At 52.0% G+C, this 15,031-nt stretch overlaps 1 protein-coding gene across 3 annotated transcripts in view; it reads left to right on the top strand.

The window, feature by feature from the left end:
* bcor (BCL6 corepressor) overlaps positions 1-15,031 on the top strand; it is a 36,202-nt gene that overhangs the window by 19,306 nt on the left and 1,865 nt on the right. For all 3 annotated transcript variants that reach the window (XM_069154203.1, XM_069154201.1, XM_069154202.1), the window contains 5 exons: positions 775-1,134; positions 2,689-3,020; positions 4,485-4,820; positions 11,823-11,989; positions 12,782-12,927. In XM_069154203.1, the coding sequence (XP_069010304.1) occupies positions 775-1,134; positions 2,689-3,020; positions 4,485-4,820; positions 11,823-11,989; positions 12,782-12,927 (1,341 nt within the window). The remainder of the gene's footprint in view (positions 1-774; positions 1,135-2,688; positions 3,021-4,484; positions 4,821-11,822; positions 11,990-12,781; positions 12,928-15,031) is intronic.

Below are 15,031 nucleotides of genomic sequence, written 5' to 3'. Positions count from 1 at the left end.
TTTTCATCTCCTTTCTTTTTTCCCTCATCTGTTTGGGTTTCCTTTTTTTTTTTTTCTTCTTCTTCTTCTTCTTTTTTTTTTTTTTTTTTTTTTTTTTTTTTCTGGCATGCAGTATGGTGCTCGCTCTCCTTGGCACTGGCAGAGGAGTCAAATACCCGTCCCCTGTGAATATCAGGGAGGGTGGTGGGGAGGGGGAGGGGGGGGGAGAGACCCTCAGCTCTCCTTCCCCAGGCTTTTATTGCTTTGTTTCTCCACCCGATTCTTGACTTCTCTCCCCTTTTGCTCCTCAGTCTGTCTGTTTTACATCCCGCTCTCTTGCCTGTGTGTGTGTGTGTGTGTGTTAGTTAAATATAAAGCATCGATGGGGTTTTTACCAGCCGTAAAGAATGTAGTCATAAATAGCTTTTGTTCTTCGGCGTTCTGTAGTTTGCATGTCAGTATGTCTGCGTGGAGAGTTGGTGAGAGGTGGAGTCTGCGAAAGTCTTTTGTCCGACATGTAAAAACACACCAGACACGCGAGAGGAAACCTGTCACGGTCGAAGTTTCCCACAATTCATTTCTGGGTTCATCGAGTGGGTTTTTATGGACCTTTTTTTTTTTTAATGATTTATTTTTTATATTTTTTTTTTTATATTAAAAACCAAGTGAGGAATGAGAATTTTTCTCATCTAATCTTTAAATCCAAGTTTAAAAGCGCGTCGAGCTTTTCACGGGACACGACGTCGTTTCAATTATAGCTGCACAATGCAAGCTCTGTGTTTGTATTGTCCACAGAGGAGCGGGAGCCGGCCAGCCCCGACGACGAGGACGAGGACGAGGAGGACGACGAGGAGGTGAGGAAGCTCAAGGTCTGCATCGAGCTCAAGGGGCTGCGGCTCAGCAAGCCTGCCGCCGGCGGCGGCGCCGCCTCACCCGACGGGCCCCACATCAAGCAGGAGAGGGCGTGGCCCCAATCCCGATTGGTGACCCCGGTGCAGAGCGTACGGGAGCACAAGATCAGAGCCGGCGAGGCCGAGGACCGGGCGGCGGCAGCGGCGGCGGCAGCGGCGGCGGCGTTGGCGGCGGCGCAGGCGGCGGTGCAGGCGCAGAGAGCCGAGATCAACAGGAAATGGGGCTGCGAGAAGCTGCTTAATGGTAAGAGCAAACCGCCAGCCGTAGAAACCGCTGCCTATTTTCTGAGTTCAGCTGGGGTAACGGAAATCTATCTTTGGCTCACGTTTCACTTTCTTGTTGAGCAGTCTCCTCTTTAGGGGATTTCCCGAGAACAGTCGGAGGGGGTGGAGAGGGGGGGGGGGTTTAGAGGAAATGAGGTAGGGGATTCTTCCTCCTGCCAGCAGAAAGGCTGGGGAGTCCGAAAAAAAAAAAAGTGGAGGGGGGGGGGGGGGGTCGGCTGCGGACCAAGCTGCAAGCCACCCCCACCCCCGTGGTTCTGGTCTTTTTGTTCAGCGGCTCTGTGAGCAGCACGATGAAAGCGCCGACGGAGAGGAAGTGGCTGCTGGAGATACGCGTAGGCAGGTGTAGTGTGACTAATGTGTGATCAATGTTTTTTTTTTTTTTTTTTTCTTCCCTCTCAAGACCAGTTACAGGGAAAGGGTGGACGGGGGATTTGTTAGGTGTGTGTGTGTGTGTGTGTGTGTGTGTGTGTGTGTGTGTGTGTGTGTGTGTGTGTGTGTGTGTGTGTGTGAGAGGCGGGGAGGGGAGGGGAGGTGGGGGAGGAGGGGGTCCTATTAAAACCAGAGCTTTCCCTTATTCATGTGCCCAAACTGAGGCAGAGGGTGGCTCAGAGGAAGAGGAGAGAATAAAAGAGCAGGAGGGAGATTAAAGGAAGTGAATAAAGCAAGGGGAGATTTTGGGTTTTTGTTTTCTACAGAAACCACAGGCCTCGATTGGCCGCTGACTTTTTATTTTTCTGCTTTTTTTTTTCCCCCTCCGCTTTTCATCTTTTTAGATAACATCACCGTGGCAACAGCTGTGTTTTGCAATGACTGTCAGGCCTGTTTTCTTTCTTATTTCCTTCAGTTTTTCAGAATACCACTAATTTACATAAAACACATTCATCTCTGTTAAGAATCTGTATCTCGTATAAGAAAGTACTTTTCTACGAGCAAGGTTTTTAATTTCAACTTCTCACCCGAGGATTGACCAAATGGACTTTTTCAACTTTTATTTTGAAAGTTTTAGTACGACAGAGCAGATTCTTGCGTAGATGGAAATAGTTTGCAACAATACAGAAGTAAACATATTTCCAATAAGCTATTAAACAGCATTTTGACAACGCGGTTTCAAGGGCAGGTTTTTTTTGTTTTGTTTTTGTTTTGTTTTGTTTAAATATGGACCATAACAGGCTGAAACCAGACACTGCCACATTTGTTTAAGGAGATTACTCCTAGCAGTGTCCTTGCTGCAGTGAATAAGAGCACACGACTCACGAAAGGGGTATTTATGTGAGTCTGCGTAGTGTGTGTGTGTGTGTTTTTTTTTTTCCTGGGCAAGCAGGCATGCTGCGCTCCCAGACAGCTCTGTGTGCTCATTAATAAACCAACAGAGGGTGAGAGATGGCCTTCCAATACTTTCCTATCCTCGCCTTCCTCTGAGCTCTCGCAACACGCGCTCACTCTCTGCCTCCCTCGTCTCTCTCCCCCCTCGTCTCCCTCCCCCCCTCACCTCCCTCCTCTCCTCGTGCTCCAGGAGTAGCCGCCTCTTCCCTTCCCCCCAGCCAGCTGAAGGACAGAGTGCACCCGCCGAACCCCTTCTCAGGTGACCGTGGCCTCAAGGAGCCCAGGAGGGGCCCCCCCTCGCCGCCGGCCCCGGAGCCTCCGTGCGCTGGAGGCGCCCCTCCCCTCAAGCCCCGTCGCCATAGTGACACGGACAAACCCAAGGGCAAGCGGCCGTGCAAGACCAAACACACGGGCCAGAGGGAGCGGGAGAAAAGGGAAAGAGGCCACGCCTCACGCTCCGGGCCAGCGCTGCCCCGCCGCCGCCCGCCCGCCGCCGACCCGGGCGCAGCCGAGGACGACAAGGTGAGAGCGGGTCGGGTGTCCGGCCGAGATACGGCCCGTCTGGATGTTTGCAGCGGCGGAGTCTGTTTCGGCATGCCCTGTCGGGCGCCTCCGATTATGCAGCTGCGAGAGAGGGAGGGAGAGAGGGAGGGAAGGAAGGAAGGAAGGGAGGGAGGGAGGGAGGGGACAGAGGGAAGGAAGTATGTTTACAATGTTTAGAGGGCTGCCGGAGCTTTGACCTCCCCGTGCCCTCGGCGGCTCCCCGCGGAGCGTGTGTTTTGTCTCCGGCCTTATAATTGTGGAGCGCGTGTCGTCGGGGCGCTTGTTCTGCGTGCAGGTGAGCGCCGGGGACGCCGGTGTCGGCGTGTTTCTGGAGCATTTCCTGACAACAAAAACCCCGGAGCAATTATACATCACGCACACACACACACACACACAGAGAGAGAAACTCCCTCCCTCACTCACATGAAGAATGTGGCAGCTATGGTCGAGCGTATAAAGCGGCGGAGTTCAAAAGAAAAGGGGAAAAAAAACAAAACAAAACAAAAAAAAAATGAGCATGAGGGGAAAAAAAAAAATTGAAGGGAAAAAAAAAAAATAAAAAGACGGCTAGTCGTTTTTTCCGCCCGTGCTGCTCTCCTCCCCGGCTCCTCCTCAGCCTGACAGCTGCTTCGACACACACACACACACACACACACACACACACACACACACACACACACACACGCGCGCACGCACACACACACGCGCACGCACACACACACTGAGGCAGGCGGGCAACTCCCTCGCTCGTGTGTTGCGCTCCGAGGGCTCTGTTGGTTTAGTGGTTAAAGGAAAGTGGCGTGCCAACCTGCAGCGGTTGGGGCGTGAACGCTCGGTGTGTTTTTTGTTGTTGTTGTTGTTGAATGGCGCGTCTTCCAAACACAATAATCGTACATAATTCAGATGCTGTTAATGAGAAGAAAAAAAAAATATATATATATATATATAAAAATAAATATTATTATGCATCTATTTATAGGTGGTGGACTGAGAGAAGTCATGTGAGGATACGATGGGTGGTGGTGGTGGGGGGGGTGGTGGTGGTGGGGGGGGCATGGTGTGGAGAGTGAACAGGAAGCTTAAAGAAATGGAAATACGAGTCATCTTTCTGGATGAATTTCTGGCTTTTATAGAGAACTAATTGTCACATAGCGCAGGGAGGGTTGTAATTGACGCTCCATTAATCTGTCAAAAAAAAAATGTTCACATGACTGTGTGTGTGTGTGTGTGTGTGTGTGTGTGCGCGCGCGCCACATCTCCTTTTGTGTGTGTGCGTAAATTCGTGAAGTCTCATCCACGTGCCCTTGAGTGTTCGCGTTCGCGTGTGTGTGTGTGTGTGTGTGTGTGTGTGTGTGTGTGTGTGTGTGTGTGTGTGTGTGTTTTCCATGTGCTATGTGACGGGCGCTCTGACACTCTCTCTCTCCCCCCCGCCCCCCCCCTCAGCCGAGCGAGCAGCGCGTCGCCCCGAGGAAGAGAGCCGCCTCCCCTAATCATTATCCCTGCTCTCCAGTCAAGCCCTGCTCCCCCGCCGCGCTCTGTCCGCCCTCCCTGCAGCCCCCGGCGAACGGCAGAGCGGGCGGCGGAGGAGGCGGCGGAGGAGGAGGCGGAGGCGGAGGAGGCGGCGGCGGCGGCTTTGCACCGGAGGCGGCGGGCCTGCACAGGACGCCCCCCGCCGAGCCCTCCGCCGTGCGTCCGATCCCGCCGGAGGCTCGTCGGCTGATCGTGAACAAGAACGCCGGGGAGACGCTGCTCCAGAGAGCGGCGCGGCTCGGCTACGAGGTAATAGGTTTCACTCAGACACATCCTGGCCTCCTTATCGCTCTCTCTCTCTCTCGCCCTCGGCTCGCTCTCTCACCCTCGTCCTCCCCCCCTCCCCTCCTCTCTCTCTCTCTCTCTCTTTTCTCACATTTTACACTCTCAGGCTTCATCTCTTCCAAATCTTCACTCTTTTTCTCTCTTCCTTAAATTGAGCTCATTTTCTCCCCCCGACTTTGTTCCTGTCTGTGACTCCGGCACAGATTGCTTCGACTCTTTTTTTTTTTTTTTTTTTTTCTATTTTTTTTTCTTCCTAAAATACTTCAGATTCTTCTCTTACATCTGTCCTATTCTTCCCCCTCGCAGCTCCCTCTTTGGCTTTTTCTATCATTTCCTTCTTTTTCACCCCCTTTGCTCACGATTTCTCCTTCGCATACTCCATCTTTTTCGCTCCTCGTGCTACTCTCCTTCTCTCTCAGGTTTCCGCTCTCTCTCTCTCTCTCTCTCTCTCTCCTCTCTCTCTCTCTCTCTCTCTCTCTCCCCCCCCTCCTCCTCCTCCTCCTCCTCTCTCCCCCTCCTCCTCCCCCCTCCCCCTCTTTCCTCTCAGCGCTCTCTTTCTCTTCCTCTCTTTGTGACTCAGATTGTCGTTGGCACCCCTCCTCCCCCTCCCCCTCCTCCCCACAAGCGCAAGCTTGTGTGTGTGTGCACGTGTGTGTGTGTGTGTGTGTGTGTGTGTGTGTGTGTGCGCGCGCGCGTGCACACACACACACACACACACCGCCTCCCCTCCTCTTGCCTCGCTTCGCTCTCACATCTCATTAATTTTCCGTGAGGCGAAGTGTGACACACACACACACACACACACACACACACACACACAGAGACAGACACACACACACACACACACACACACACACACACACACACACGCTCTCGCAGGCAGCATGAGGGATCGGTGGGATCATTATACGGAGACCGATGCTCGCTGCCTCTCTCTAGCATCGGGAGTTTTTTTTTTTCTCTCTCCTCCTTTCTTTGTGTAGCTGCCGATCATTCGCTCCTAAACCCGAATCCTCTCCTTCTCCGCACATACGCCAAAGACTTGTGTATATTCTCCTGAATCTTTCAACTCCCATCGCTCTGAAAGCTTTTAATTAAAGTTGGATGGCCCGCTGTCTCGTTCTCCTTTTATGCTTTTTTTTTTTTCTTCTTCTTTCTTTCTTTGGGCCTAAACGTTTCTCTCTCTCTCTCCTCCTGCACCCCCCTCCCCCTCCACATCCACTCCTCCCTCCTCCCCCCCCCCCCTTTTTTTTTTTTTTTTTTTTTTTTTTCTGACAGATTTTACAAATTGATTTATTGATCTTTGTGGTTTTAATACCACTTGAGCCGCGGATCGGGCAGTGTGTGTGTGTGTGTGTGTGTGTTCACTCTATCAATCTCCTTTGATGCTGTGTGTGTGTGTGTGTTTATCTTCACAGAACTGTAAATACGTGCGGGTATCTTTTTGTTGCTTCTTCATAAGTTGCTTTATGGTTGTGTGTGTGTGTTTATGGTGACGAGTTGTGTGTGTGTGTGTGTGTGCGTGGCGCGGGCACGTACGCGTGTGTGTCAGTGATTATGTGTGCGAGTCTGAATGGGAGCGAGCTGGAGTGTGAATGAGAGGTAAGCACTGGGAGTATAATCGCGTTCTAATGGCCCTCTAATGTGCCGTGGTGACTGTGGTTAGCAGTGGCGGCGGCTGTTTTTCTCCCTGGCTCTCTCTCTCTCTCTCTCTCTCTCTCTCTCTCTCTCCCCCTCTCACACACACACACACACGCACACGCACGCACGCACACGCACACACGCGGAGGGTGCAGCGCAGCAGCAGGGTTCAGTCAGCCGTGCTGGAGAGAAGCTGGCTCGTCTCTCTGATTTATGCGTCTCTCGAACGTTTTTTTTTTTTTTTTTTTCCCCTCCCTCTTTTTTTTTTTTCTCCTTTTTTTTTTATTTTTTTCTCCTTTTTCTCCTTTTTTTTTTTTTTTTTTTTTTTTTTTTTCTCCTTTTTCATTCCCCCTTCGCATTTTTCCCTTCCTGCGCTCCGCGTGTGGAGAGGGAGGAGGGAGGAGAAAAACCTGAGACTACACAAACAAGGCGCTGACCGCTGCGCAAACAACACTCCCCCCCCCCACCACCCCCACCCTCACACCCCTCCTCTCTCCCCCCCCCCCCCCACCTCCCCGCTCCCTCCCTCCCTCCCTCCCTTTCTTTCTCTCCCTCGCTCTCGCAGGAAGCTCGTCTCTCACTGCCTGTGTGTGATAAGCCTGGGGCAGGCCCCTGGGGCTCCCACACACACACACACAAACACACGCGCGCACGCACACACACACACACACACACAAGGACGTGCGCAGAGACGCGCTGGTTTATGCATACCGCCTCAAAAAAAAAAACACGCGCACACACACTTGCATACAAGCCTGCGATGCACAAGAGCGCTTGTCTCACGCTGGTGTTTTAGCGCCGCAAGCTCCGGGCTTATCACACACAGGCAGAGAGATATGAGGGCCTGTGAGACGGACGCACACACACACACACACGCACGCACACGCACGCGCACTTGACGCTCAAATGCTGATTACGAGCCTGCAACGAAATACGCGCAGCGAAACTCCCGTTCCGACCCAATCAGCACACGCACGGCACATCCTGACGTGTTCCTCTCCGTACGCTGCTCGGAGAGGCTGCTGTCGCACGCGCGCGCACACACGCACACGCACGCGCGCGCGCATAGAGAGAAACACCGGTTGCAAGCACATGCGCAGGTTTTTTTTTTTTTTTTTTTAAAGCTTTAAAGCCTGTAACATGCAGGATGCAGAATCAACCTCATGCACACGTGCATGTAATTTAGCACACATGCAGCGCCCCGTTCCCGATGGCCGGCCGACACCTTGCATATTTCATGTTCATTTAGTTTTGCAATCCGTGCCTCGGCACATGAAAGCCCACTCTCTCTCTCTCTCTCTCTCTCCCTCCCCTCCCTCGCTCACTCCCCTTTCATTCTCTCTCTCTCCCTGGTCTGCCTCCCTCTCCGAGCATTTGAAATGGTAATGAGGAAGAGATTCTGCGGATGTCTTCATCCCTCTCCCTCTCGTGCCGCGGGGGGTGGGGGTGGGGGGGGATAGAGAGAGGGAGGCAGGGGGGGGGGAGAGAGGGGGCCCCCTTCAGTTCTACCCATTGAAAGCTCAGATAAAGGTACAATCTGTCATTTATTCTCATCCCATGAATCACTTTTGATTTTCCTCCTCGAATCCATGTATGATCCAAGCAAAGAGGGGGGGGATTTTCCTCCTCGAATCCATGTATGATCCAAGCAAAGAGGGGGGGGAGAGGGTGTGTGTGTGTGTGTGGGGGGGGGGGGGGTGGTGGATCAGGATATTTAATATCAAAACCTCGAGACGTAAAGTCGGTGCGATCAGAGGGTTTGCCGGTGGAGGGTTAAAGTCCGTCCTCGCCGACTTTAAAGTTCAACCTTGGTGAACTTTGACTGGAAGATTGTCACCTCTGACCAGCAGCGCCCGGCGTCGACAGCGCTGACCTTTGAGGGGATTGCAGACCGCACAGTTTAAAATAGAGAGCTATCACAGGAGCCGCATCAGCGCCCGTCACATTTCACACTCAATACTTTCTCCACCATTAAAAAAATAAAAAAAATAATAAATCAAAATTTAAAAAAGTGTAGCCTGGAGGATACCAGCAGGTTTTTTTTTTAATTGTTTTTTTTTTTAACCGATATCTTGCTCACGAGCCAGCGAGCTCGGTGAGCCGTGATGTCATCGTTCATACCGAAGACCGTCCTCCCATATGAGTTTTGTTAAAAAAAAAAATAATAATAATAATAATAATAAAACAGCAGTTTATTGCCACCCAAAGTTGCGTTTCGAAGTTGAGCGACCCCTAGTGGTCGTAAAAAATAACGACAACACGGTGACAGAAAGAAGTGACGCAGTTCAGATGACGTCGGGAGGGTTTAAAAAAAAAATAATAATAATAATAATCGCGTTTACTGTTGCCCCGACGACGAAGGTTGCGCAAGTTTAAGGAAGCCTAAACTTAACCGACCTGCGGTTTGTATTCAGGATGGAAAGGGGTTTGTATTCAGGATGGAAAGGAAAGGGCCGTGCGGGTTGGACGACATCAATAAACTTAGCACGCTGACTCGTCTCCATCGGTCACATCAAACTTTCACCAGCTCATGTTTGCAGGGAACGTGAATTACGTTTTCGCTCAACCGCTTTCCGGTTCGGAGAACCAGAACAAATACAGCCTGTCGGATCATCGGGTTTGTTGGTGGCTGATGAGCGTTTAACGTGCACAAGCAGGTTGGTTGAGATCGGAGGCATTTATCAGGAATATGAAAACAGATGACGAGTCCCTTTTAAAAAAAAATTTATTTAATTTTTTTTAATTATTATTATTTATTTATTTATATATATCCTTATTTTTCCACTTGGCTAATGGGAATATATGTGCGTCAGTGCGGGATTAATTAACTCTATCTGAGATCATCGGAGGCAGCGTACTGAGGCTTAAACCCCGGCGATGCCATTAAATAAGCGGCAGGCTGCTGTACGCACTTTACAACACGTTTCGCTCGTCTGAGCCGGAAACCCAACTTTCGGGGGGGGGGGGGGGGGCGGATCTGATCTCGTCGCGGAGGGAGAGGCCACTCGTGCGTCCCGTGATTCACGTACGCCGGTGCGCGCATCTGCTGCACGTGAGGACTCGGGAAGGCGGCGCTGCGAAAGGGTTAAATGTCTGAGTGATGCATTGATTGCAGGCGAGCGCAGGGAAGCATTCTAGAGAGGGAGATTAGAGGACGGAGGGAGGGAGGGAGGGAGGGAGAGGGAGGGGGGTGTCTCATTTTACTGCGGAGGAGTGTGTGTGTGTGTGTGTGCGTGTGCGTGTGTGTGTGTGTGTGTGTGTGTCTGGCGGGAAGCCGGGGCTCTCGTGCTAAGCTCCTCGCTCTCTCCCAGCGATATTAAACACGGCTCCGGAGGTTTAGCGCTACGCCTCCTCCACAGCCACACACACACACACACACACACACACACACACAGACGCGCACACACACACGCACACACACACATAGGCACACATATGCGCACACACAGACGCGCACTTAGGCAAGCTGCATATCGACACTCTCTGCCCGTCACTCTCTCTAACACTTGCACTCATTCACACGCATGCACACGCGCACACACACACGCGCGCGCACGCACACACACGCGCACACACACACACACACAGTGGAATCCCCCAGAGGGGAGCTTCGGCACAGCGCTCCTGAATCTCTCTCCAGCAGGCAAACAGCGTGCTGGCGCTGAGAGAAAACCAGTTGGAGCGTCTTTCCACCCACCCCACCCCCAACCCCCCCTCCTCCTCCCTCCTCCACCTCCCTCCCTCCCTCCCTCCCTCCCCCCGCCTCCTCTTTCCTCTTCTTTTGCACTTTTTCTTGCTCGCACTTGCTCACTTTTTTCTCTCTCTCTATTGTGCTTCTTCTCCCCCTTTTCTTCGTTATCTCTCCTTCTTCCGTTCTCTGTATGGTTCCTATCACTACCCCCCCCTCCCTCCCTCCCTCACACACCACCACCTCCCTCCCTCCCTCCCCCCCCCTCCCCTGCACACTTTAGTTTCACCCCCCCCACGCCCCCCACCCGTTCATCTCTTGTTATTATCAGCTGCAGCCCAGAGGACGGTCCTGGCAGATTTCATCCGCAGATTCATTTATCTGTCATCGGTTGGGGTGTTTGCTTCTCGCCTCTCCCGCTCGCTCGCTCCGTGTCCGTCCTCTCGTCCGTCCTCCCTCCCCTCCCCTCCCCCCTCCTCCGGCTCGTCCCGCTGTCAGTGGCTTCTCTCCCCCACCGCCTGCCTTTCCTTTTCCTCTTCCTCCCTCCATCCTCCCTGCGCTGAAAGAGAGAGAGAGAGAGAGAGAGAGAGAGAGAGAGATAAACACTTGGACGAGATGGCTGCCTAGAATTAGCATAGAAATGGAAGTTTGGAGTCATTTCCCAGGTTCAGATGAGCAACTCTCCTCCCCTCGGCACAGGCCTGTCAGGAGGACCAACTTACGAATGTGCCTGGGTATATGGGTCTGGCATTCACATATATGTGTAAATATATAATGAAGTGTGGGGGGTGGGGGGAGGAAGAAAAAAAAAAAAAAAAAAAAAGGCAATTTTCTGTTTGTTTTTCAAGGGCTCTGCAAACACTTTTGCGCCCCGTCCCACGCCAACTTGTACATCCTTAAAGAGACAAAACACCCGCAGTGTTGAAACACACTTGTCTGACTCAGACGGGGCCCTAAATCAACACACTGCCAGGCTGCTCTCTATCTCTACCCTCTCTGTTTAATAGCAGCAGACGCTGCTCCAATCCAATAAAAACCAGTCTGACTACTTAGTGCTGGACGCCCAACTGTCACAGCCCCAGACCAGAGAAAACGCTTCCAGCTCTTGAGCGCCTCTATCAAATCTCTTTGTTCCGCTTCCATTATGCTGTGTTCAGAGTCCAGCCATTGTAACTGGCTGCCACAGTGGCGTCCGGGCCCAGCCGCGGCGAACACACACACACACTAACACACGCGCTCACACACACACACACACACACACACACACACACACACACACTCGCTCGCACGGCTCGGCTCATACGTGCACGAGCAGGATCTGGCAGGCTAAATCCAGTTGAGTCACACTTAGTCTCCTCGATGTGTTTGGCGCCAGCTCCGGTATTATGGAGCGTTTGTGTGCGAGTGTGCGTGTTTTGTCCGGCACAGGAACACACTCGGTTCCTCCTTTTCCCTAATTTCTCTCCCACAGGAACTGTAAAAGGAAGGACTGTTTGCAGTACGCGTCTGCTCCGTCTGGTCCTGCCGCGCTCGGCTCGGCTCGGCTCGGCTCGGCTGCACACACGCACACACACACACAAAAACAAACCAACGCACCCTAACCCCGACTCCCCCTGTGCGTTGGCCTTTTCCTTCAGGAGGTGGTGCTGTACTGTCTGGAGAACAGAGTGTGTGAGGTGAATCACCGAGACTACGCGGGTTACTGCGCTCTCCACGAGGCGTGCGCCCGGGGCTGGCTCAGCATCGTCCAGCACCTGCTGGATTACGGCGCCGACATCAACTGCAGCGCTCAGGACGGCACCAGGTAAACAAAACACCCCTCGTTTACGTTGTAACGCAATCGCAGAAACGGAAGTCTTTCCTGAACCTTTTCCTTCACGCAATACGAACACGACTTTCTTTTTCTTTCTTTTTTTAAATCCTTCACGTCCTCAGCGGGCAAGCCAGGACTTGGCTATCAATTAAGTAGCCCTGGCTTGCTCATAACAAAATTTCTGGGATTTACAGCACATTATTATACAAGGGTAGAGATTTGACAGATTAGCTGCAGTTTTAATGGGGAAGGCTTTCAACTGCTGTGTTATTAAATTTACAGTAGGGGGTCTGTTCTAAGGAACGGTGCTCGAGTCTTAAAGGAGCATTGTGCAGCGTTATAGCTCCGAAGTAACGCAGCGGTTGGACCAAGAGCAACGGCAGTCCCATAAATCCAAACTGAATTTTACTTCATCTCCCGCTCGGTCTGTCTTTAGGGAAAAATTGAAATAATTCAAATAGATTTTACGGGGCAAGAGGGCGGCGATTTAAATTGCGCCGAATGATCAATACCGCCATTAAAAAAATATCACGCTACATGTTAATTCTCGTTTGTAAAACGGACAGAGCACGGTTTGGGGAATCTTAAACTTAAGAAGCACCAAGCTGTCGCGCATTTCTAATGCAGCACGCAGAATCTTTAACCTCCAGCCAGACGAAACGAAAACCAGCTTTTCCCTTCTCCCCCCTCCCTCCCTCCCTCCCTCCCCCCTCGGTGTAAATGTGGTCGGTGCTGTTGATGTTCGGTGATGGTTAAAATAAATGTGCCTTTCTGTGCGTGTAGACCGATTCACGACGCGGTGGAGAACGACCACCTGGACGTGGTGCGAGTCCTTCTGTCTTACGGCGCCGACCCCACCCTGGCCACGTATTCTGGCCGCGGCCTCCTCAAGATGACCCACAGCGACGGCATGGAGCGCTTCCTCACTGGTAAAATATCATTTCCTGTACATAAGCAGAGCTTAAACTCTTTATTATTTTTTTTATTTTTTTTATGAATGAAATCAGGATTATAAATATCCCGTAGAAAAACAACACGGTGCAACGTGCAGATTTGTGCAGTTCGGTCTGATTTCGGCGTGTTTGTAAATTGGCGAGAGTTTACACATCATGTGCTTGAGTTCAGGTTTAATTAAAAAATCTGTAAACTGTAAAAAAAAAAAAAACTAAAACAGATGACATAATGTTGGTTTTCTTTTTGAAATCCAAGATCCTGATTAAAATGATTCCTACAACTTCCAAAACACCTGCATTGAAGTGTTTGGCAGTGAGCGCGCAGTTGTGGAAACTTTCTTCACTCGTGCAGACAAAATGCAATAAAAGCCAGGAAATTTGAATATTCATGCGCCTTTGACCACAAATCATAAAAAAAAAAAAAAATCCCCAAATGCTAGAAAAAAGGAGATAAAAGGGTTGGTTTTTTTTTTTTTTTTTAAATTTTAAAAACAGCAGCCACAGCAGAGGGAGAGGACATCAAGCGTTGTGGGGAGAGGCTAAACTGCTGAAGAGAGCGGTCACCAACCCGGTTCCCGTTCTTGGCTCGTTCACTGTTTGCTGTTCTTTCAGTGCTCTGACCTCTGTGTAACCTGTTGCTCTCTGTAAATCCTGCCCTCCACCTCCCCGACAGCAGCCCGACATGTCCATCTCTTGTCATCCCGTCTCCCCCCCCCCCAACCCCCCGCACCCCCCCCCGGCGCCCGCCCGCCCTCCCTCCCTCCCGCTCCCCCCCTCCTCCCCCCGACCACCTGTTAGATAGGGAGTCTCAGCCCGCCGGGGTGCGTGCTGCTGCCTCTGAGCTCCTCTATCTGGTTACTTAGCAACGGCGACTGTGTTTGCTCAGTGTACGTGCGGAAATGGGCCTCGCTCTGGCTGGAGACTCTGCTTTTGTATGCGTGCGAGCGAGCGCCTGTCTTTTTCACGAGGCTGCGGCGCCGGAGACGGTGCGTGTTTTGTATGTTGCGCCGGCGCGTCGTGACTGTTTGTAGTTTTTTTTTTTTTTTTTTTTTTTTTAAAGTCAACATGAGTCAGGAGGAAAAAGGAAATGAAAGCACACACACACACACACACACACACACACACACACACACACACACGGGCGCGCAGACTTCCTCTGGAGCCAGCTGCTCGGTATTACCTGAACACCTAACGAGTCGGGACCTCTCGCCTGAGAGACGGTGGTGGTGGTGGTGGGGAGGGGGGGTGGGGGGTGTCTGGAGGGAGGGGAGGGGGAGGAGGGGCGGGGGGGGGGAGGGGGGACAGGTGGCAAAAGGGAGGTTTATGTGTAGACCCCTGGAAAGGTGGTGTTGAATTCTGAAAAGCGTGCGGACGGACGGACGGATCGATGTCGGGAGGGAGATGGAGCACCGGAGAAAATGAGCGAGAGCGAGCGATTGCTGCCCTCCCTCCACCTGGTCCCACTCATCTGGAGGCCGTTAATCCCTCCAAACACACGCCAGACGCCCCACGCCTCAGCACTGGCACAAAGCCCAGCTCTCACTCTGCAAATGTGTGTGTGCGTGTGTGTGTGTGTGTGCGTGTGCGCGTGCTGAATACACACTTTGCTCTCTCTGTGTGTGCTTATCCAGCTCCCTCTGCTTGTTTGTTTCCAGCTCACTCTCTCGCTCGCTCGCTCTTTCTCTCTCTCCCTCCCTCGGTGTGTGCGTGTGTGTGTGTGTGTGTGTGTGTGTGTGTGTGTGTGTGTGTGTGTGTGTGTGTGTGCGTGCGCTCGCTCGGCGACTGTGTGTGGTTCTTGTTTGATTCCTGGCAGCCGTCGGCAGCCCTGCTCTGAACTGAGCCAGCGGAGACGGTCACTCTCCTCCCCCGTGGTACGGCCGCTGGCCCCCTGACCATCAGCCCCCTCTCCCCTCCTCTCCCCCCTCCTCCCCCCCTCCCAAAAAACAACAAAAAAAACAAAACAACATTTGCTCTGTTTGTTTCTCTTTTCTCTCTCCTCCCCTCCCTCCCTCCCCTTCCTCCTCCCCCTCCTCTATTTCACTCATGCTCTTTTATCCATTTTTTTTTTTCTGCTGTAGTC

Source organism: Embiotoca jacksoni, unplaced genomic scaffold (genome assembly GCF_022577435.1).
Source record: "Embiotoca jacksoni isolate LCO1_2020_lvr unplaced genomic scaffold, fEmbJac1.0.p SCAF_2, whole genome shotgun sequence".
Lineage (NCBI taxonomy): Eukaryota > Metazoa > Chordata > Actinopteri > Embiotocidae > Embiotoca > Embiotoca jacksoni.
Note: the sequence above shows the minus strand (reverse complement) of the source record. Positions and strands in the feature narration are given on the sequence as shown.